This window comes from Rhodnius prolixus, unplaced genomic scaffold (genome assembly GCF_049639745.1).
Source record: "Rhodnius prolixus isolate KJV_2025 unplaced genomic scaffold, Rpr scaffold_2, whole genome shotgun sequence".
Lineage (NCBI taxonomy): Eukaryota > Metazoa > Arthropoda > Insecta > Hemiptera > Reduviidae > Rhodnius > Rhodnius prolixus.
The window spans coordinates 45,958,373-45,983,594 of record NW_027411592.1 but is presented as its reverse complement, the minus strand read 5'-3'; the positions used below and the strand labels follow the sequence as shown (position 1 = coordinate 45,983,594).

The 25,222-nt window shown below is 34.6% G+C and overlaps 1 protein-coding gene across 11 annotated transcripts in view; it reads right to left on the bottom strand.

Moving 5' to 3' along the window:
• The window catches only part of Ddr (discoidin domain-containing receptor 2), a 671,237-nt gene that overhangs the window by 109,662 nt on the left and 536,353 nt on the right, over positions 1-25,222 (bottom strand). For all 11 annotated transcript variants that reach the window (XM_074119472.1, XM_074119475.1, XM_074119477.1 and 8 more), the window contains one exon: positions 15,524-15,703. In XM_074119472.1, coding sequence (XP_073975573.1) covers positions 15,524-15,703 — 180 coding nt within the window. The remainder of the gene's footprint in view (positions 1-15,523; positions 15,704-25,222) is intronic.

Genomic DNA, 25,222 nt, shown 5'->3' with positions numbered 1-25,222 from the left:
AAGCTATCACAAAGATTGAGTTTCAGAAGTGTTTCGAGGATTGGAAAAAGCGCTGGCACAAGTGTATTGTATGCGAAGGGGACTCCTTTGAAGGCGACAATATTAATGTAGATGAATAAATAAATATTTTTTTCAAAAAACGAAAATTCCCGTTACTTTTTGAACACACCTCGTATATGTTGGTGGAGAATATTATGTCTTCGTAGCGAAATGGTACATCTAAATACCTGTATTCATTCAAACATTCGTTTCCTTTCTACTACATAACGTGGACATATCATTATTACATGTTTGAAATCCTCCTCCTCATTGCAATGTACTCAAAGAGGAGAGGACCTTTTGTTGATGTTTTTAATCAGTAATTCCGAGAAACGAATTTGTATTAACCAAAATTTCATGTTTCATTTTCAAAATTTGTTTTTGAAAGCTTAATTTAATGGCAAAGAAGAGCAAAGATATACTGATTTACCAATTTCTATGTGAATATCACGAAATAATTTGTTTTCATTGTGAGATTATACTAGATGGGTGGCCGTGAATTGCTAATGTAATAATGTACAATTATATTACAAAAATTTATAGACCTTGTTTTATTTATTTGTCTTATAAATAATAATAATATTATATAAATAAGGAAACCTTATCGAAGATGTTTAAATTTGAAAAAAAAAAACAGAAAAGAAGTCAGTAACCCTTGAGGGAAATAAGCAGATACACCCATTATAATAAAGCACCATATTGTGCTGTAGCTATACGAGAAGCAAGATATCTGTCTCAAGTAGTATTCCTTAATAAGAATCTAATTCGTATGCAAGGAAGGCAAGCAGTAATCTCCTCGTAGGCTACAGAAAATGGACGGATGAAGCTGACAGACAAGTAACATCCTTCACATAACATCATACGTACTCGTATAAACAATATACCTACTACATACATAAAAAAAAGAACGCGAACAAATTATTCATTATTTTTTGTACTTTTAAAATTCAAAATTATTTTTCTATAATTAATAATTAACATTCGTGTTTTTATGTTACACAATTACTTGTTGTCTTCTTAAATTGAAGAATTATATTTATTCTAAAAAAATATTTAATTTAGACGACAGATATAACAGATATAAACTATTAAAAAAATTACTAGACAAACGTTCAAAACTGACGTTACGTAACAAAAGACAGCTGTACTACACATTACTAGCCCCTATATGGACATATGGAATAGAACTGTACGGGACAGCCAAACACTTCATCGTATCCAATCCCTTCAATCCAAAATCCTTCGTACCCTTGTCAATGCTCCTTTCTACGTCTCTAACTATACTATCCACAATGACCTTAAAATTCCCTTCGTCTCTGTCCTCGCCAAATCCCGTTACATAAAATTCCATTCCCAACTATCCTCTCACATGAATCCTTTAGTCCAAGCCCTCTCAACCTCCACCCTCCCAACTAATCCTCCACGACGGTTGAGGCGTCGGTGGCCTCGCGACCATCTGCGAATGTAGCGTCGGCTGCCTAGTGTGACAGTCGTGATTCTCCTGCTATTATGGCATATTGCGACTGCTATCGTTGGATGGCCGTCGTTCATGTCAGTCATGTCAATGTGTGCTTGTTGGCCTAGCCTATCAGCACACTCTATTATCGACCATCTGTTTTGCTTGTTGCATTGATTTCTGTGCAGTTGTAAAAATCTAAATAAAGGTTAAAAAAAAAAAATTTAGACGAGTAAAACTGGTGATTATATCTCTAATGTTAGGATAACTGAAGTGAAATTCTCCACAAACCTAATAAGACTTACCTAATTAGCAAAATATGCCAATAATTAACAATAAAAGTGAAACCTCGGATAAAATTTATAGTTACGATAAATTCATGCTATTGTTGCATTCCTTCCTAACCTCTCCAAGACATTGGGATAATACATGGATAGCGTTGTCCCAGAAAAGCGAACGAAGGACACTTTGGGAAAGAAATATTTAACTGGGACTCTTTAAAAATAGGGAAGCAGTTAGAGAATCAAGACGATTAGAGATTTTATTGACGGCGGTCAAGGTTCTTTACAATATATTACTCTATAGGCGCCACGGTAGCCGAGCGGTTAGAGGCGAGACCTGTAAAGGTAATGTGTATTGTGGTACTGGGTTCGATTCCCGGTCTTTAGGCCTTGGATTTTATTTAATGGTTAATATGAGAATTTTACAGTAAAGTATGTTTGCTAGTCGCCTTCGTCCACGACACCTAATTTGATAGTTGGACATAAACCTGCCTAAGAAAATAGGCATTACTTTACTTTACTGTAAGTACATTACTTTATAATAAACAAATGTTTATTTCTTAACTTATAAATTATTTAAAAAAAAAGAATTGCTTCAACTCTCTGAACGAGCAATATTAAATCTTATAGAAACAATATTGAAGGTAGTTTCATTATACGAACATATTTCCAGAAATTGATTTAATATATTCTCCCGTAACTCCTTCAGGGTATATTGCTTTCAGAAAATGTACTGTGCACGTGTGCGTCCATGTTTTGTGATTCTAGCACATGGAACATGAAGTAATAATGCTGCAAGAAATCAAAAGTAAGTAAAAGAAATTATGGAATATAAATGATTTTAATAATATTTGGAATTTACTCAATAAGAACATTAGGTAAACTTTAAAAGTTCAATTTTGGCCTGGAAAAGAATTGTTATATAAATTGAAAACAGTTATTACTGTATCAATGTCATCATCGCCTCCGCACAGGTCCCTTGAATTTCTCTTAAAAAAAAAAAGATTTCTATTCTTCATTCTTGTTTCCCTCTATCAATAGTTTAGTCTGTCTACCAAAAATTTAATCTTTGAACCTTTAGTTACCCTTTAGAAAGAGGTATTTACTTTGCCATAAACCAGTGGTCGGGAAGCCGCGGCTCGCGAGCCGCATGCGGCTCTTTTATCCAAATTGTGTGACTCTTCAGCCTGCCCTCAATATATTGTATACTTTAATTTTATTGAAACGAATGAAAATTCCATTTATTAAAGGTATTTTTTCAAAAATAATTTTAAAGTGATAGGTTCGAAACTGAATAGAATTAATCAATATCAAAATAAAGTACTTGATTTATATTGTAAGACTGCCGCCTTTTCATTCGTTAAGTTATTATTTATTTGTTTATTTACTTTGCAATATGTGAAAATAAATACATAAAACATTTAAATGTTATTAAATATCATAAAATAATAATTTGCGAATACAAATGATCTATAGAGTTTTCTACGCTATCATCCTTGGTAAGATTTATTAAAATTATTTAAGGAAAAATGGCTCTCTACTTGAAATAGGTTGCCGACCCCTGCCATATACCAATATCTTAGGCCTCTTAACATTAATGTTCGTTTCTTCCAGCTATCCTAAAGTCTGGGAAGGTTCAAGGAAGGACAATCTTCCTCCGCATAAAGGACCAGAAAAGATCTCGCAGCGTGCGGAAATCAGACCAATCCACTACGCCAATTATAAGCGTCAGTTCTCATACATATTAGGTTATTAGCAGCGACATAGTATCGCGCTATCTTTGTTATTAAATATTGCCTTTGGCTACAAGGTATTAGAAGTAACAGAAAAATGAAAATAAATCATAATATTGGGAGAATTAGTTGGTCTTTCAGAGGATTCTAGCGACAGCTTGGAAGCCAAGTAGAAGAATAATATCTTCGTATCACTCAAGCAAATGTGTGTTGGCATCAACAAGAAATCATTATTTTTAATAAATGAACACCTGTGGGAAATAAATTAGTTAAATGGTTAGCATATTGGAGTCCCACGCGGAGATACCAGCTACGGTCCTTACATTTTCAGTTCCTAGGAGCTTCTTACAGCTCTCTGTCTGGTGCAAAGAAAGAACACTGTTCGTATGTTGATGCACCTTAAATAAATAAATCTGCAAAAAAAGTGGGCCAAAATTAAGACAGCTTCAAAAACAAATGAAGCTAACATATATGAGTATGAGTTGGTGAGTGATGCTTTTTCTCATAATTATTATCAAATTGGGGGAAAAAAATTAATTAGCATTGCCTAATCAAGTACAGACTAGTAAGGATAAAGGGAAAGGGAAATGAAAAAGAACTCAATAACAAAAAGGGCCTCACAACACTAACAATGTTGGATGCTCAGGATTCTGTCCAAGGACACAAGACCTCCTAATTGAATCCTTAATCAACGTTCTGCACTGATAGCAACATTACTGGCCCAATTAGTTGTAAGAAGTTCATAGTTACACACATTTAGTGAAACCTTAGTTATTTTATTTTTTTTAATGAAATCTTTCTCAATTAAAATTTATATCAGTACACCCCCCCCCCCGAGCGGCAGTGTAATTAGCACAGCTATAAGTTACAAAATGCCTTGAGTAAAAACTATTTTTAGACCATCAACCTTCAACAATAATAAGTTGCTACTGGAAAGAAGAATAGATTTACAGTAAAATGTAGTACCAACCTCCTTAGAAAATATACTCCATTCAAAGAAGATTCCATAAAAACTGGAGGATATGTTTATTTGAAATCACAACCCGGTGGATTGAGAATATACCATAAACTAGGGAAAAGAGGCAGATTTGTGAATATTGTTGAAGGCAAAAAAAGCCGCGGAAACAGAAGGGAGGACGACACTGACGAGGAGTTGTGAAGGTTTCCTGGAGAAAATCTAGCGCCAGAACCTTCCTCCCCTCACTGTAAGCAACAAGACTTAAGGAAGAAATGTGGATAGTATTCCTTGGGGAGTAGAATGGTTGTTGGAATCTACTGGTTGTGCATTAACTGACTCGAGAACAAATATCTATTTTCGTTTTGTTTATGCATTCAGTTTTAACAAAGATATCTTTGCAGGCTTTTAGACAAGCTTTATAAAGTTCTATACGTAGTATAGTACAGGATCAAGGTTGATATAAAATTTCTGATTCGTATTATGACGCTCTACACTGCATCGTTTTGATTGAAACTGTTCGGCAGGACATTTGGTTAGATTAGATTAGACTAGGGTGGCCTTAAGGCCTACGCCACTGCGACCCCTTTGGATCTATTGTGGCTCCCCTCACTTTAAAGCTCACCCTCCAGACCTGTCCTTTTAATCAGACTCTTAATGCTGGAGAGCGACTCTTGGGTAAAGCTCACAGGCCTTGGCTTTTCCTCCCCGAGAAGTAACATCCTTAGCCACACGAGCCCCTCACACTGACACAACACGTGCAGTGCCGTTTCCTCCTCTTCCTGACAGAACCTACATAGGCTATCATCTGCCAGGCCCATGCGATGCATGTGTTTTCTGAGTCTGTAGTGGCCAGTTAATAGGCCTACTATCATCCTGATAGCCCCACGGCCTTGACGGATTAATTCTGCAGTCAGCCTCGGCGAATAGCCTTTAATAAACTCCTTCGCCTGTCTCTGCCCAGTGGTGGCAAGCCACCACTCCTGAGACCTACTCTGCACCCATAAGTTAATGGTCGCAGTCTTAACACACTTCGGAACCCCAAAACAGGGCTCCGGGCCAACGAAGCGTCCCGCAGAGCCTTCCCGGGCCAATAAATCTGCCGCTTCGTTTCCTTTATGTCCTGAATGACCAGGTACCCAGACCAGAAAGACCTTATTTGGTCACTAATTTCCTTCAGGGCACCCAGACAGTCCCAAACCAGCCTTGAGTTGACCTGATAGGAACTAATTGCCCGTAGAGCAGCCTGACTATCCGAGAAAATTACGACCTTGGAATTAATAATTCCTCGCCCTTTAATCTCGGCAGCACAGAACCTAATTGCAGCTAGCTCAGCCTGAAAAACTGTAGCTAGTTTTCCTAGGCTAACCGAAAAGCTATATTTCGGTTTCGCCCCGTACACTCCCGCTCCAATAATGGACATTTGGTTACTACAGCTGAGATCGTCAAAAACTGCACGAAAAAGCGCAACGTTGAATAACACCCAAATTTAAAAATATTTTTTGATCTCTTTTTTTCTATGAAAGATAAAATTCCAAAATTTTCTTTGAAAATATAGAGCAAATCCTCGTTTACAAGATTATTATTATTTTAATTGCAACAGCAAAAGTTTAATAAATATCGTGAAAAAAACCTTAATTTATCAGCTGATCTGCCTGGCCAGCTACCGGCGGCCATCTTTAACTCGTCCGTGTCTCTTTATTAACGTGATTTTTAGGTGTATATTCGTGCGTATTAAAGTGAAATTCGGTTTTATAAACTGTGTTTAAGTTATACTTAGTGCGAGATATACAATTTTAGTGCGAATAGTGTTGTGAATTATTTTAACTAGTGTCAAGTGCTTTTGGTCTGGTGATCTATTGAGATGCTGATGAACTTGGATATTCCTTAAACAAGGTAAGACTTTATTATCAATTATTTATTTAAAATTTCAATTTATTTTTATTATTCTTGCATGAAAATAGCATGTTATTTAATTATTATTCAAAAAACAAAAACAAAATATATTCATGTTATTTCTTGACCATGTTCAGTGTTAGTTAATTCTATAATTTTGAATAATATATAAAGTATATTATTTGATTTCTAAACCTTTTTAGTGTATTATTAGTCATTAGTCTTTTCATTTTAATCGACTATAAGTTCAAAATTATTACCTCTCATTGTTTCCCCAAATTGTTCTTTGGAATGGATTTCTAATCCATTTTAATCTTTTATTTTTATTGGACTAAAAGTTCAAAATTAGCATTCATGGTTTCCCCCCAAATTGTTTTTGGGAATTATATCTAAACCTTTTTAATGTATTCTTTAACCTTCTCTTTTCGATCGACTTAAGTTCTACATTAGCGTTTTTGTTTCCCCAATTTAATTTCTAAACCTTTTTAATGTTTTCTTTTATATTTTCTTTTTAATCGACTATGAGTTTTAAATTAGTGTTTGCATGAATCTGTGTGTTTTTGAACGAAGAGACGTTTAGCAAATTATTTTTTGTAATATCTTTAGTTGTTTTGGTCAGTCGTTTACCAGCTGTTATCCAAATTTGACAGGGATATGTCAAAATAGGTTTTGTTCGTTATTATTAGTGTTTTTATGTTAATACATGTCTCAGTTGGGTTATGATTGTTACAGTTTTGAGTTGATGTCTCGACGACCAGAGTTACGTTGAGCTAACACATTCTTTGATCTTTCATGGTTGTTTTTAACCTTCTTAGAGGGGAGGTTTTTTGTTTTCGTTTTCGTAGCTTTAAATTATTAAATTTCCAGTTTTATAAGATTAGTTGATGTCTGTAATTCTGGGTTGTTTTGTTAATGTATGAGTTGTCCTCTTTTGTTAATGACTTTGTGGTGTAAGTAGGTAACATTGTTATACTAGGTTTTGGTCTGTCCATAGATTAGAAATTTAAGAGTTTATTTAAGATTTATTGCTCTCTGAGGCAGGCTCGCGAGAATTGTCATCGAGTTCTGTAAATGTTATTGAATCTTACCCAGACAGTTAGGTCTTGTAAAACGGATCGTTTCATTCGAATAATGTTGTTCAAATTCAAATCATGGAACAAAAAAAAATTCTGCCCAAAAGGTACAAAAATCTCCTTAACTAAAAGTTACAGATTAAAAAGTTATTTATAAGGTACACAAATCAGAGAGTATCCAAATTTGTTTTATACTTTAGCTCGTAATTTCAGCCTTCTTTAAATGAATGAAAGAGCTTTTGTTTTATTCGAATTTGCTTTATTTAACAATAGTATCATTTAAGTAATGTTACTGCATTAAATTTTCATTAATATTGTTCAGAATTTATTATGGGTCACGAACCCATAGGCTGTATATGACAATTCAAATACAAAATATTTGTTCTGTAAAGTGTGGCACTGAATTAACTTTGATTGCAATGTGAGGTATTAAACTATACATGCACTGGTTAAAAAAAATGCATATACCAAAATACATTGCCGATTTTCTGTTTTTGACATCCGATTTAAGTGCAAGTTTAGTGCAGCAGTAGAAAGTAATTATTGGTCGGTTGAAGTTCATTCTTCGATTAAACTGATTGTTACGTCCCTTTATCTAGTAGTTAAATCAGACATCTATAGTAAACAATATTAATGAAAATTTACTGCAGAAAAATTACTTAAATGATACTGTTGTTATAAGCTGAAGAATGAATGAAATTTGGGCACCTTTCAGTGCACACTAAACATTTCATTGTTATTTTTTATTCATTTTATTTTTTTTCACGGGCGCAATGAATACTGCGGTCATTAGCGCCCATATTTTTCATTGCTATTATTAATATTTTTATCTTATATAAAACATTTAAGTAGGCACACACACACACACACACACACACACACACACACACACACATACACACCAAAAACAAGGAAAAGGAATTACGAGATTCAATTGTATTTCTTACTTCATTTTATTCTTTGTATTTTTTTGAAAAATTTATGCGATAAATCTAATCCGATAGATATTATGAAGTGCGTGTTGTGAAGAAAATAAACTCAGTGATATAAGACAACATAAAAACAAGACATGGACTTATGATGTAATGCAAGATGATATGAGTTCAGTTGTTCTACACGGGGGTGGAAACAACGGGATTTATGTTGAACTCGATTCAAAGTTGTGTAAGACATTTTCTGCGAGACATAATTCAGCTTCATATATATATATAGCTAAAACGTATGTTTGTCTTATGTGAGAATATATATATATATAGAGAGAGAGAGAGCAAGAGAAAGATAGAAAGAGAGGAACTGAGAATGTGAATGTACGTAGGGACAGAGTTTGTATTATGATTTCGATAAGTACAATCAAAAAATAACACAGCCTCACAAATCTATACACGAATAAGAGATGAAACGAATTTTTCAAAAGAAAAACGACGAACAAAAGAATGAGAGTTTGGAATAAATGGGCCCTGTCCTCCATGCGCAACACTGCGTACAATTCCAAAATTTAAATTTAATTCATCTTTGCTTTCGCTCGTAATGGGAATTACTCTTATCCCAGTTTATAGTTTCGTGGAATAATACTCACAAGTTGTGGGTAATATGGACATTATTTCCAAGTGGTTTCTCTTTTCCCGATTGGTTGACCACAAATATGTCTCCTGCAATTGGAAGATCTCTCAAATGTTTTTTTGTTTGGGTGTACGATCTTAGGTTCCTCTTTACTGCTCAAAAGTGACGCAAAAGAATGTACTGCATTGAAAATTTAATCATGAGATGATCATGGATTCCGATATCCTGTTACTTTCTCTTAATGGAAACTTTGGAAATCTTTACCCTTCTAAAACTTATAGCAATTTCTTTTCCTAAATTTTGACGTTTTATTTCTTAAAATATTGTCTATTTTTGGTAAGTTTTGCAAATTAGAATCTGATGACCTCTCCACTGTCTACAGTTTAGAGTAACTTTTTGTACCCAAATTTTTGCTGAAATCTTTTACAGTTCTTCAACAAATCGCTGGCTCAATATTACAAGGTTGTATGTTACATTTTCAGTATCAAAGTTGTACGATGAAACATATTTAATTAAATCTAATCTAAGTAAGGCGAAATGGGGATTATTCAGTTTTGTTTTTTAGTTTACACATTAGTAAGTAACAGTTAGACTCAATTTTGCAGCGCTAACTTATCTAAAAATAGTAGAATAAAAATTTGAAATTTGATTTTCTCTAAACATTTGCAAAATATTACAGTCGAATGCAATCTTTCTCAAAGTCCCGGGCCCAGAGAAAATTGGGGGTTATTCAAGCGGTTTAGAAGAAAGCGATGGCTTATTTGTGTTTTTCTAATATTTTAAACTAAAATCAAAACCTACCTAAATACACTGCATCGACTATTTCGTTTTTTTCGTTAATTTTGGCAACAAAAGCTAATCCCGCAATAGTACCCTGGATTGTGGTCGATTGTTCAACAATTTTTGATAGCATTTCCATTTTGTCGTATTCGTGTGAACGTGGATTTAGTGCTGTGGCAACGCTGCTAACTAGAAAGAGAAATCGTTTGCAAGTTTTTGAGTAAATTCGAGCCGGATAAACAAACTTGTCAAAAATCATCAGATTCATCCTTCACGTTAGATTAGTTTTAAAGTTTAAATTGATAGGTTTGTTTCAATTTAAATAATAGTTTTTCTAAATATTATTTATAAAATGGTGTTTTATTAGAACAGTATCATTTGAAATTGTTGTTCATTCTTTTTGGTGACTGATTTATAGTTTCAGTAGGATCAAAAAATAAATGCCATTTCAGTCGAGTAAAATTTATTTTGCCGAGTTTTCGACCTAGGGACTAGGTCATCTTCAGGGCTGTGGAACAGATTTACAGTTTGTTAACAATGGTTCTATTGAAATGAATATGTGTAATAAAACGAAATTTACAAAAATTATTTACCTAGTTTAGAAAGTAATACTTTTACATTACAGGGTTGGTGTGTCTTCTGTCTTGTCTGTTCATGGACTGAGTGTGATCGGTCTGTGTGTAATATGTGTTAGGTTGTGTGGAAGTCAGTGTTGCCAATTGTCAAGTATTTTGTAGTAAGTTTGCGTATATGTTGTTTAAATTGTTCTTGTCTGTTTTGAAATTTAAACTGTTTTCTGTCTTTGATTTGTATATCATTTCTAGCACGTTCCTTTTTTGTGTGTTGGTTTCTGATTTAAGTATCTTTATGCTTGGGAAATCGAAAGTGTGATGATTTTCTGTGCTGTGTAAGGTCACACCAACCCTGAAATGTAAAAGTATTTCTTTCTAAACTAGGTAAATAATTTTCGTTTTATTATACATATTCATTTCAATAGAATTATTGTTAACAAACTGTAAATATGTTCCACAGCCCTGAAGATGACCTAGTGTCCCTAGGTCGAAAGCTCGGCAAAATAAATTTTACTCGACTGAAATGGCAATTATTTTTTCATCATTTAAAATGTTAGTTTGAACTCAGAAGCAGGATAAGACTAATGGCACGCTATAATTAAATTAACGATAGCGATTGTGATTTATAAGATGTGGTAAAGTTAAAAATTTTAGGGGAGCTCTAGAAAATAATTGATTCTCAAAGTGGGCGGTAAACGAAATAAGTTTGAGAACCTCTGGTCTAATGCCAAATATTCTACCAAAACTTCTTTTTGAAAATCTGACGACTAGTTCGCCATCATCAGTTCCTTTTTATTTTAGATATTTCTGGTCCAGAACCTGGAGAATGTTGGAGAAAGGTGATCCAGAACAAAAAACTATTACAACTAGTTATTACGTACTCACAAAATTTGATCACATCAGCCAATGAGATGAAGCTGCAAAGAGTAAATTAAGTATTTCCAACGCGTTTAATCAAAGAAAACTTTGAATAATTCCATATTTAATGTAAGACTACAGTTCAAATTCTAAAATGGAGAAGAAGTAGATTTTATCAGTCACCAGCGTGTGATTAACAGCAAATTTAGCCCTCTCGACTGTTCTTATGTACTTACTTACACTTGCATTTTAAGATAAGATAACAGTTATATGTACAGAAGTCTGGACAAAAGCCTACACTAAACAAAACAGAGAGAGAGATGCAAAATTGCACTTTTTGGTAGATTAGATAGGCACAGTTTTTCCCCGCTGCATTTTGATTTTAGTATGTTTTATTAAAGAAAAACGCTGGTTTAGTAATTTTCTTTTTTTTAAGTCCAAGGTAAAATCTTAATGGACAGCAAAACAAATAATAACTTCAATTTATTTATCATTAATTATCTTTTTCTTGTAAAAACTTTTGTAGAAAACTAAATCAGTAGAGGATATTCTAGGTGAGAAGTTCGTGATGAGTAATTTAACAGCAATAGTTTTTCTTTTCTTTTTTGTTAGTTGAGTAATTTTAAAATAATGAGCAACAGTGTAACCTATTTTACTAAGGGTTTAGTCTAGACAAAGGGAATGTAATCAACATAGTGTAAGTAAATTAAAAAACTCTTTCCCGTTGGGTTTTCTATATATATAAAGAAAGAAGAGAATAAATTGCATTTCTTGAGAGAGAGAAACATGGAAGTACAACCGAGAATGGTGCAAAAAAAGAGACTAGTAGGTACACGTTTAGAGAACAATTAAAAGTTAAACGAGATGTCTCAATGTCTACTTGAAATTCAAATTGTAAACGACAAAAGGCTGCTACTAGAAGTAAGAGAGAAAATAGTAGAAAAAAAAGAGAGCGAACACAAACTGAATGGCCGTAGTACAAGAATAGAGAGCGGAAAAAAGATAGCAAAAACGGTGGAAAATACAAGGCCGATTTCTATCCGATTACGAACTCCATGTTAATGCATTATTTAACAGAGGGCTCGTAACTTCTTCGTATTCCATATTCATTTGTTAGAAGAATCGTTACTATTACGAGGGTCGTTTGAAAAGTCCGTGCAAAAATAAAAACTACTTAATTTTTTGGGGTAAACCTTTTTTATTTTTCAACATAGTCTCCTTTTAGGCTTATACACTTCGTCCAACGCTGCTCTAGTTTGTTGATCCCTTCCGAATAATAGGATTTGTCCAAGTCTGAAAAATAGCCATTCGTTTCTGCAATCACCTCCTCGTTTGAATAAAATCTTTTTCCCGCCAGCCATTTCTTCATGTTGGGGAAGAAATAGTAGTCCGAGGGAGCCAAGTCTGGAGAATAGGGGGAGATGTGAAACGAGTTGGAACCCTATTTCCATTAATTTTGCGACCACAACTGCTGAGGTGTGAGCTGGTGCGTTGTCGTGATGGAAAAGGACTTTTTTGTGGGCCAATCGTGGGCGTTTTTCTTGCAGCTCGGTTTTCAAACGGTCCAATAACGATGAATAATATAGTAATAGTTTTACCCTTTTCCAGATAGTCGATGAGGATTATTCCTTGCGAATCCCAAAAGACAGTCGCCATAATCTTTCCGGCCGAAGGAGCGGTCTTCGCCTTTTTTGGCGCAGATTCCCCCTTGGTAACCCATGGTTTAGATTGTTCTTTGGTCTCAGGAGTGTAATGATGTATCCATGTTTCATCCACAGTGACGAAACGACGCTTAAAGTCCTGCGGATTCTTCTGGAACAGCTGCAAACCGTCCTTGCAACACTTCACACGATTTCGTTTTTGGTCAAGCGTGAGCAATCGCGGCACCCATCTTGCGGATAGCTTTGTCATGTCCAAATGTTGATGCAAAATATTATGTACCCGTTCATTCGAGATGTCCACAGCACTAGCAATCTCACGCACCTTCACTCTTCTGTCATCCATCACCATATCATGGATTTTATCAATGATTTCTGGAGTAATAACCTCAACGTCCAGAACGTTCAGCGTCACTTGTGTCCTTATGGCCACTCCGAAAATTTTGAAACCACTTATAAACTGTTCTAATCGAAGGTGCAGAGTCACCATAATGTTTATCAAGCTTCTCTTTAGTCTCCTGAGGCGTCTTGCCTTTCATAAAGTAGTGTTTAATCAACACACGAAATTCTTTTTCGTCCATTTTTTGAAAATCACTCGACTTCCTCGATTCAAACGAATGCCAAACACAAAGAAATAGACCGATCTGGCTGAAACTTGGTGTGTGTTCTTCCAAGAGATGCTACTAACTAAACATAACCTCGATACGCGCCAGTGGTGCTATCTCTCTGACTTTGCACGGACTTTTCAAACGACCCTCGTACTGTGATTTCACTACTATAATTCAAGCGTTTAAAATCTGTACTATAATTCAAGCAAGTATTTCTAATATTTCAACTAAATTTAAATTGACAAATCAAATATAGATGACCTTCTTTTTTTTAACCTTTTATCGTAATTTACCACTGCAACAGTTGTTGCAACAAGCAAATATGGTAAAAGAAAAAAGTAATAGAAGAAAATCATGAGTGGAGACGGCACCCAGTGGTGCCACTCCAGTAACGTGCTTTGCTCTCACGATAAGAGTAGATCTCGAGGCCATCTTCTCTTCAATCTCCTTAGAGGATTACCTGGTAATGTGGAGGAAGATAGGTGTTCTATGAGAGGGTTAGGATGAGCTGCTGTAGAGGAATGAAATTTGAAGAAACGAGTGTTAGGAAGATCTGTAATGAAAGGGATTTTGAGGTCATTATGGATAGTGAGGTTAGATACATAGAACGGAGCGTTAAGAAGTTTTCGAAGTATTTTTTGGACTGTAATGTCTGGAGACGTAGTGAGTTGGAACGCTTAGTCGATCCCCATACTTCGATGCCGTATGACCAAATGGGTCGCAGTAACAGAAGATATAAGAGTCTTTTGTTATGTAGGTTAAGTTTCGAACGTTTGTCAAGTAGTCTGGCGAGAAGTTTGTAGCGTTGGTTAGTTTCTTGTCTTTTCAGTCTAGTATGGGGATTCCATGTCAACCGTTTGTCTAGGTGCAGTCCAAGGTAGCGTACATTGTCCACAGTTAGTATAAGAATTTGGTCCAAGATGACAGGAGGTAGGATTTTCCGTCTGAGAGTAAATACTATAATCTTTGACTTCGTATCGTTAATTTTGATTCTCCATTTGAAAAGCTAGTCCTGTAAGTGGTTGATGCGTGTTTGTAGAGTTCGTGTAGCGATAAGAGGTTCGGAATGAGGAGATAGGATTGTAGTATCGTCAGAAAAGGTGGAGAGGATGGTATTTGGGTGTTGAGGTATGTCTGCAAGGAATAAAGAGTAGGACCTAGGACACTGCCCTGAGGCACAGCAGCTCGAGCTAGACGAATAGCTAGACCTTAAAATCAAAATATTATTCATTGGAATGGATGAACTCATGGTTGGAATTCGCAAAGTTTGACAATACTATCAGTGATTTCATCTGTCGCAGCATGCTTGTCTTTTTGACTAAGCAGTTTCGTGTATTCATCTATCTACAGAGATTATATCGAACCCTCCACTTCCATCTCATTCAAGTTCTCCCTTCAAATTTTCTGACAGTATATTATCCCCATGAAGCGAGTGCTGAAGCGATCACCTCCTTGCGTCCTACTGGATAACACTATCATTTCGGCCAAACATCTCTTATTTTATACAAATCTCTCTTTATTTTTATTTTTTTGAAATGTGGTTGTCAAATTTTAAATAAATTTGTGTAAAATAGAATCAAAAACCAAAAAAAGCACTGCCACAGCAAGTGTAGCTTAGGCTAAACAGTAACGTTTAAAATTTTGTAATGGAAGTTTTTTAATTACTAAAATAAATCTAGTTATCTTTTATAAATGATAAAATTGCACTCCCAAGTCAATTAAAATGCATTTAATGTAATTCATTGTATAATTCTAAGCTGAATCTAATCGTATTCCCATCTGGCGCGATTACATTTTCTTTTAAAATTCTTTCAATAAAAAATTCTTTGCTTTGGACAGTGTTCTCTCGTTAAAGTCAACACTGTCCATCACCAACCAATGAGCTGTAAGAAGCTCCAAAAAACAGACAATCTAAAGGTTAGCAGCTGGTTTTAAACCATCTTCGCTTTGTAATCCAGTAAACGCTAATCACTCAGCTAATCCTATATTTTGCTATTTAATTGTTACCCAACTGGGTGTAAAAAAAGAAAAAGAATGGGAATAAGAAATCTAACCTTTTCCATGTCCAAAAACATCCATGTGGAAATCATCCAAACCTTTATGGCCATCGACTAGTTGACCCAAACCGCCCGATAGCCATCCACCTTCTTCAACGCCGTCGTAACTGTTATCTCTTAAATCTGGTTCGCCGGATCTACGTTCACCTTGTGGCATAGAGTAGCTAACAACTCCTTCTGGAAATTTAAAAAGCAAATATTAATATTTTCCCATATTATTTTTGGATCTAGATTTTGTTTGCTTTATTTTATTTTTTTAATGAAGAAGTTATTAAATTATAAAAGTTATTATAAAAAGTTATTAAAAGTTTATTGAAGTTTGAAATTCAATATTTTTTTAAAAAAATGATGATATAACTCAACATTAAACTACGCAAACGTTTTTACAATGTGAGTCATTTCACATATAGGTGCCACGGTAGCCGAGCGGTTAGAGGCGAGACCTGCGACGCTAATATGCATTGTGGTACTGGGTTCGATTCCCGGTCTTAGGCCTTGGATTTTATTTAATGGTTAATAAAAGAAATTTACAGTAAAGTATGTTTGCTAGTCGCCTCCGTCTACGACACCTAATTGGTAGTTGGACGTGAAGCCCCGCCTGAAAAAAATAGGCGATTACTTTACTTTACTCATTTCGCATATTTATTTATTTATTTTATTTATGTTTTAGACAATTTCAAAAATATTATTTTTTTAAAAATTTCTTGTATTTTTTATGGTTTTCAATGTATATCTATATTAGTGTAATATTCCTTTTGTGTAGGCCCTGAAGAAGGTAGTAAAAATTACCGAAACGTTGGTATAAAGCAAAAAAGTTGTTTTTATTTATGACCGCATCTCGACATTCCCCAAAATCATCCACAAGCAACGGTCGAAAACAAACCAAAGCCATCGTTTTTATTTATCAAATGATGCTCTGCAAAAAGAAATATAATGAATTTAAGCATAAAATCGTAGCGACATTTTTTTAACATTCATCATTACAGTCGCAAAGTCTTTTAAAATATTTATAAGTGGCCTAAAGTGAATAAATCGCACATTGTGCCTGGTTAAATATAGTACAGTAAATTAGCCAAAGGAATTCGGTAGCCGAGCGGTTGAAGGCGAAATCCTGCAAAGCTAATATGTATTGTGTGGTACTGGGTTCGATTTTCGGCCTGGGCTTTGGATTTTATTTGATGGTTAATATGAGAACTTTACAGTAAAGTATGTTTGCTAGTCGCCTCCGTACACGACACCTAATTGGTAGTTGGGCGTAAAGCCCGCCTGGAGAAATAGGCCTTACAACCAAATAAAGACTAGGGTGAAGGGACCAGTAATTGACTGGGCACCAGTAATTGACATACCAGATATAAACTGGTATTATAAGGGATATGAGCCGTTTTTAGTGGTGATTCTTTCAATTTCGTTATTGAGAAGCCTTTGGGCAGGAGTTCCAGAAAAATATTAATTATTGGAAGGTTCCTTGGTATCAGTGGAAGGTTATTTGTGTTAAAAGTTCAAAATCAAGGAAAAAACAAGCCGTTGCTAAGGAGGATTGATAAGAAAATAATTTTTCTTTTTTCTTATTTTTCGTTTATTTGTTCGTATATTCGTGTGGTTATCAATGTTCTATTATAATTAGTATTGCTTGTAGATTTCATTTATGTAGTTTTTTTTTTAATTATAAGAAGCATTGAGGATTAAACTGGGGCTGTCAATCACTGGTCCTTGAAACGGCAATCTGCCCGGTAATTGACAGGTATGTCAATTACTAGTCCTACAGCTTTTTTGTTTGAGACCAGTGATTGACTTCCTGGGAAAATGATAAGATAGGTTGATAAATTTTATTATAATTAAAAATTCAATACATTGTAAAATAAAATCATTGATAAAAATCGGCAACATAAAATATGTTTAAATTAATGAATTAGCAAATGTACGCCTTATTTCAAGAGGGCATGCAGAATGATTATTCTGTAGAGAACAACAATGTATGAACAACAAACTGGAATAATCGTGATCGCCGAACAGCTTCCGAGGCCAACGTGATTGATAAAAACGACGCCCACTTATCGGAGTTTGAAAATCTCTCATTCTCCCTCAGTTTTGGGTCCTAGCCACATGCCAAAGAAGAAAGGGAGGAAATGGCTGAACCATAGAATTCCATCAAATAAAATGGCCAGGGAAAAAATGAAGCTCCCTCAAGAGAAGTACCAGGTGCGAAATTAAACATAAGTGGAGAAGTTGGTGACTTTGTGATGTTACACATTACTTACTTTTTAATCTAGTTTTTTTTTCATTGATGTTTCATTTATTTATTACTGTTGTAAGTGCGAATGCTTACAACCTGAGGCCGGACGCGATGAACGTGCACACAGTGTATATATAAATGAGCCCAAGAGGTAACTCAGTAATAATAAACAATCAAATACTGTTTAGATGCAGAAAATAAGAATGAATTACATTCAGATAGTTTGGTTTCGAAGCAAATGACACTGGCAGCACAGATTCTGGAAAATATTAGCGAAGCGTTCCAAAAGAAGCGAAGCGTAGGAGAAATTTTGTTCACTAGAAAGCACCTAACAACTCGAACCCAAAGACGCGTAGATGCCATCAGTAGCAACGTTATAGGCGGAATGGATAAAACAAGGATGTGACCACATAGTCTAATCGGAAGTAGAGAGTTTGGTAAAGTGAGAACCAAAAAAAAATTCCCAAAAAGAGGTTTAAGTAACAAAATATTTAGCGGAAACTTGGAAGGATAAGAGAGCGGAAGAGTTGAGTGAAAGAGATAAAAACGATAGCTAATATCTCCTTGGTACTATTGAAAGTAAGGGCTGTTATTCAAATTACCTGTCTTGGCTTGGGGACTTAATTAAAACTGTCCAGTAGGACAGTTGTGTAAGGGTTGATCGTCAAAAACTGCATAAAAAAGGGCAAAGTTGAAAAAATATTAGATTATTTAGGTTTGCCTATTTAAAAACTGATTGTAATTAATTATGAATAAGACCGATTTTTGTTATAAATCCAATTGAAAAAGTGATTTAGGTGATTTAAGTGATTTATTTAGATTTAAAAGTGATTTTGAATGCATATCTTATGTCGTTTCATGAATATATTTGTATGTCAATTACTGGTCCCACCCCATGTCAAACACTGGTTCCACCGAAAATTCGGTATGTCAATTACTGGGTCATTGACATAATTCCGAAAAAAATCATTTTTGGTTGACATAAAGATCGAATTTACTGCTTTTAAAATATTAATAAAATAAAATACATCCTACTGGAGCGGTACAATTTTACAACCTACACCTGGAGCCAAAATAACGGAAGTTATTCTACCTTAAACTCGAATTTTTTCTTAAGCAGTCAATTACTGGTCCCTTCACCCTAAATGAATTTTTTTTAAATATCCTTATCTTATATTTATTTATTTTATTTTATTTTTTTGAAAATATTTACAATTCATTTATGAAAGAAAAAAAGAACTCTACATAAAAATATTTGTACTGACATAGCAACGGCTGTCTGTCAGGAGTGCTGTTAATACAACAAATAAGAAAAGAAAAAGAAAAAGAAAGTTTACCTAAGAAAATAAAACTTTACATTTTCACAAAGAAGGAAAACTGTGAATAAATTCTATATAAAAGAAAAAATAATTAACAAATACATTTTTTTTGTTTATTTTACATTTTTTATTTTAGGTTGTATAATTAAAAATTGAAATTTTCAACTAAATATGACCGGTAAAGTGTAGCTTCGTTTAGGTATCTGGTCAGAGCTGCCCAATCTGCACCATTCAACCATGCTATCATTTCGTCTCTCGTTAAGGTGAGGCCACCCAAACACTTTTTCCTTATTCCCGCAAGAACCCTACAGCGACCTAAGAAATGGTACACATCCTCGTCCTCACGAAGGTTACACATAGAGCAGGAGTAGTCTTTTCCCTGGATGAAAGGTTTATAATTTAAATTAATAAGTTCTCCTCTTATTTTGAATATATTACTAATATTGGAGACACACATACCCAAATTTATATAGTCTACATCCAGGGAAAGTTGCTTGTAAATATTATGAAATACCCCTTTCAAAGCTTTATCTCGGTAATCCGACCGATTCCTTATCTTATAACATTTTATTTTTTGACCATTAATGGCATTAAGCTTAATTGTTTTTGATTCCAACTCTAATAATCTGCATCAGCTACAATTCTTTGATGTTCATTACTCATAAATATTGCCCCACTATAGTACTTATTGGAATACGTGAAAACACGTATTTATTTGAGGAAAAATGGGTTTGCCTGTTAGATAGAGGTGAAGGACTCGGTAAAATTTAATTTCCCAACTATGGTGCGGGGCGGACCCATCCCGAAGAACCCATCCACTAGACGACTTTCCCATGGCTCCCACTGAGCTGCTACGTTGTTTAGATCCAGATGGACTTGTTTACTACGTAGTCCATGTATTTGTATTTACTTTAGTAGGCAGGCTTTACGTTCCAACTTTTCTATTTCCATCACTCTTCACATCTACAGCTCTTCTTCCCTCTCTATTCATTTTATGCCACTCTTCTCCCGACGGATGTTCCTCCACTTCCTCCAACCTTCAGTTTTCTTCTTTCCATTTCACTCCTCACGAATATATACATATATATATTCCTTTTTTCTACTTCTTCTTCCACGCTTACTTGCAGTATTGAAAAGGGTTCCCACCAAGCCCATACTTTTCTACCACACACATCCTTCCCAGACGCACGCCAACCCTAACCATTTTATTCGATTTCCCAAGGTTTTTAGTGGCCTCCACAGTGGCTAAAAAAAATATTTTTTAACACTAGGAAATGGTAACAAAATTTTGACTTCTTATTCTATCATTTAAAATTGCGTGATTTTTATGATTAAAATGAAAGATCTGAATTATGAATGGAACGATGCAAAAGACTTTAGTTATGAAATACTTTAGTTCAATATTTTCCACTGAATATTACCCAGTGGAAGATGAAGTAGTTTACTAAAATAATAACAAAGAGGGGTAACAATTGTAGATTGTATGGAGATCTCCTGTTGCCTCCACGAAATAGCCCAATTGGGGATAAAACTGAATAAATGGATAATTTGAGGTGGTAAATGAGTTTATGCGGTTTCATATAAACAAGCTATTCTTGAAAGCAGTTTAGGTTTGCTAGTCAGTATTGCCTTAACCATTCCATTACTTTTACAACTAGTAAATAATATAAGTACTACTAAAATATACTTTCGGCATATTTTATTAATTAAATCTTAAATTAGCTGTAACTGCCATCTAATTTTCTAGACCGACATTGGTTTATGAGAGATTGTTCTCTAAAGATACAATTTTTCTGCCAATTACTTGAATCACAATCATTTCTCTTCATTCAGAAGAGTAGTAGAATGTAACATATAAGACTTCAAAAAAGTACATTGTTACCAACTTAGACTAAACGAACATAAGTTAAAGTAAAGTAAGGTTAGTTAACCCTTTCCGGATTAGCAGTTTGCATTTAAGTCCGTCTGAAAAAGACAGGTATTACTTTACCACTGGAGGAATTTTTCAATTTTCTAAAACGGCTAAACAAATATTTTGTTCAGATCTAGAGTAATTAAATCTATTGCAAGCATAAATGTGCATTAAATAAAGAAAATGATTTGTGGTTCATGTTTTACTGTGATTTTAGTTCATGTCTTTTCCAGAGGAAATTAATTCTGGAAGTATTGAAGAAGACTTTGAAGAAGAAGACACTTGTCATTAAAAAGTAAAACTACTTGAGACTTATAAGTGTAAGTTGGTAAACACAGATTTATTATTCTGTAAAGAATTATTACAAATTATTGTAGTAGTGTTACAAATAATTCCAGCAAATATAATATAAATAAAACAAACCTGTAAAGAGTAATTAAATTACAAGTTGTTTCAACCAACTAAATAAAAATTACACAAAGTAAAACAACCAAGTCACTAAGCGTCTCGAAGTTTTTAAGAACCTTCACAGTCTTATAACCTGCACTCGCGTTCATGGTCGGGATCGTGGAGCGCTCTACCGGACATTTACACAAGTTTTTTTAAAAATAATTTATTTTGTTAAACCAATCATTTTTGTTTTATCGAAATTTTATTTTATGTTTACACGAGTTGAATGTTCTGGTGTTAAACGTTTTGTTTTTTGGCTCAAAATTGTTTTTTAAACCGTCAAAAAATATTTAATGACTTTACATGAGATATCTAAAGGCTTTATCTCCCGCTTATCCTGCCAGTAGTTTAACGCCACTGGCCTCGCGTGTAATTCCTCTAAGAGGCATCTTCTTAATTCCATCTTGATCAGGTTTTATTACAACACATTATATTCTATTCATAAATTAATTATGAATATCTAGTGAGTATTTATTTTGCTATAAATTTAGGGGCGTTCAACAACATCTAAGTTTACCACCGTTTTAAGTCTTTTTTTCAGTACATTTCTGGCTTAATTTCAGCATATTTCAGGTTAACAAAAGTTTCATTTCAATTTTGAAAATACATTTTTAATTAATTTCAAGGCTGTCCCAGAGGCTGTGGTTTACTGTCTTTAATTAATCTCGCGATTATTGGTCTTTGATCTGATTAGAATTCAGTTCTTTTACTCTGAAGCCTAATGAATCCAAGATAATTTTTGCAGTATTTGCGGTAAGGAAAGAAACCAAGAGACCTCAATATGTCAATGCCAATTTGTCTTATTTGGGACTTTCATCGAGCGTCTGACGAATATTTACAGTTGTAATAGTGTTTAATTTCTACTTAACCTAAAACATTTTCAAATTTAAGAGTAAGGAATCTTTCATGAAATACATTTTTCTTTCAATACAAAATTCTTGAATGGCAGTACTGCTAGTGAGATTCTCATAATTGATTTGAGACACTTACCCTAAATAGAAGAATAATTAGGCAAGGAAAATTCCACTAAAGACACAATTATTTCGGCAGCTTCTTGGCGTAAACACAAATTTTTGCTTCTAAGAGTGCTAATTGAAATACTTGGATTGATAAGGGCAATAGTTTGATTTCAGAGTACCATTATTTTGTCCCTTATATTATGTATCTGATACATCTAAACTTCCAGAGAATTCAGCTACCTCGAAGAAGTTACATAAAAGCTAACATATCTTCTGCTAGCCAAGAAGTGGCTTGTTTTAAAGCATGTATACTCTCCAATGACTGTTCGAAACTAAAACTAAAGCGCTAATTAAATAAAATTAGAGCAAATTGCTAAATACTCTGATAATAAAATAAATTCAACAATATTACTCGCAACAGTTTATCAAAAAGCTTGAATATCCAAACTAATTCTGTATTTACACACAATTTCCATAAAAGGAAAGTTAGTATACAAAATTTGATACTATTTTTCATTTTATTTTCATGTCAAAATTTTTTTTTTTACCTAGTCAAGAATTTTATGAATAACTGTGGAAGTTCTTTGTAAGTCGCACGGTTTGAGTTAGAGAAGTGGTGTACGAGGGAATGTGCTCTGCATAGTAATTACCTACATTTGCAAACTGACGTGACTTAATCAGTAGAAGAAGGAGTCGCCCAACAGCGTTCTCTTCGTCTTCAAGAAAAAAAAGGTTGGCCTTAATGATCACCTTAGCTCATCTTATCTTGCCATTTTACAAATGAATCTTATTAAGTATTTAACATATTTCCAATTGTACAAACATGCATTCTAATTGTAACGACTTATAAACACGAAAAAAGCTACATTTTTTTCCCCCTCTTTGCGGAGTAAAAAATGTAAATACACAAATGAAAAGTATAAAATGAAATGGTTTTAACGATTATTAACTTCGATAATTTTCGGGGGAAATATTTCATCATTAATCTTGGCAGGCAGCACCACACTGACTCGCAGTGAATTTCTTTAGATTAATAAAACAGAATTCTCTTTCTGATTTTATCAGACTATAAACAGTATTTCTAATTTTCAATCATTTGGTAGGTAGTCTAGTTCTAGTTAAAACGAACAAAGTGTTTTAAAATGTATGAAGATCCTGAGCTATCTATTCTTCCGCCAAATTAATGCCCAAATAGTGCGGATCTAGTTTAAACAGCCACCAAGTGGACTGCAACAATATTATACGAGTAGATGATTTTGGGGAATATTGAGGTTGCGGTCAATAAATTCAAAAAACAAATTTCTTTCTTCATACCGACCTTTCGGTATGAAATACAATACGAGGGTCGTTTGAAAAGTCCGTGCAAAAATAAAAACTACTTAATTTTTGGGGGTAAACCTTTTTTATTTTTCAACAAAGTCTCCTTTTAGGCTTATACACTTCGTCCAACGCTGCTCTAGTTTGTTGATCCTTTCCGAATAATAGGATTTGTCCAAGTCTGAAAAATAGCCATTCGTTTCTGCAATCACCTCCTCGTTTGAATAAAATTTTTTTCCCGCCAGCCATTTCTTCATATTGGAGAACAAATAGTAGTCCGAGGGAGCCTAGTCTGGAGAATAGGGGGGATGTGAAACGAGTTGGAACCCTATTTCCATTAATTCTGCGACCACAACTGCTGAGGTGTGAGCTGGTGCGTTGTCGTGATGGAAAAGGACTTTTTTGTGGGCCAATCGTGGGCGTTTTTCTTGCAGCTCGGTTTTCAAACGGTCCAATAACGATGAATAATATGCACCTGTAATAGTTTTACCCTTTTCCAGATAGTCGATGAGGATTATTCCTTGCGAATCCCAAAAGACAGTCGCCTTAATCTTTCCGGCCGAAGGAACGGTCTTCGCCTTTTTTGGCGCAGATTCCCCCTTGGTAACCAATTGTTTAGATTGTTCTTTGGTCTCAGGAGTGTAGTGATGTATCCATGTTTCATCCACAGTGACGAAACGACGCTTAAAGTCCTGCGGATTCTTCTGGAACAGCTGCAAACCGTCCAACACTTCACACGATTTCATTTTTGGTCAAGCGTGAGCAATCGCGGCACCCATCTTGCGGATAGCTTTTGTCATGTCCAAATGTTGATGCAAAATATTATGTACCCGTTCATTCGAGATGCCCACAGCACTAGCAATCTCACGCACCTTCACTCTTCTGTCATCCATCAACATATCATGGATTTTATCAATAATTTCTGGAGTAGTAACCTCAACAGGGCGTCCAGAACGTTCAGCGTCACTTGTGCCCATATGGCCACTCCAAAAATTTTGAAACCACTTATAAACTGTTCTAATCGAAGGTGCAGAGTCACCGTAATGTTTATCAAGCTTCTCTTTAGTCTCCTGAGGCGTTTTGCCTTTCATAATGTACTGTTTAATCAACACACGAAATTCTTTTTCGTCCATTTTTTGAAAATCACTCGACTTCCTCGATTCAAACGAATGCCAAACACAAAGAAATAGACCGATCTGGCTGTAACTTGGTGTGTGTTCTTCCAAGAGATGCTACTAACTAAACATAACCTCGATACGCGCCAGTGGTGCTATCTCTTTGACTTTGCACGGACTTTTCAAACGACCCTCGTATATTATCTTCTTCAGGGAATACAGTTAAAACAGTTAACAGGTGGTTCAACAGAGACTGTAAAGAGGCCAAAAGTTTGGTTAATAGGTGTTTAAGAGATTACAGAAGGAGTGGATTCTCTGAAGAATATCTGAAATTATATACCTCTGCTAAAAAATGTTACAACAGAAAATTAGTTACGGCAAAGAAACAGTA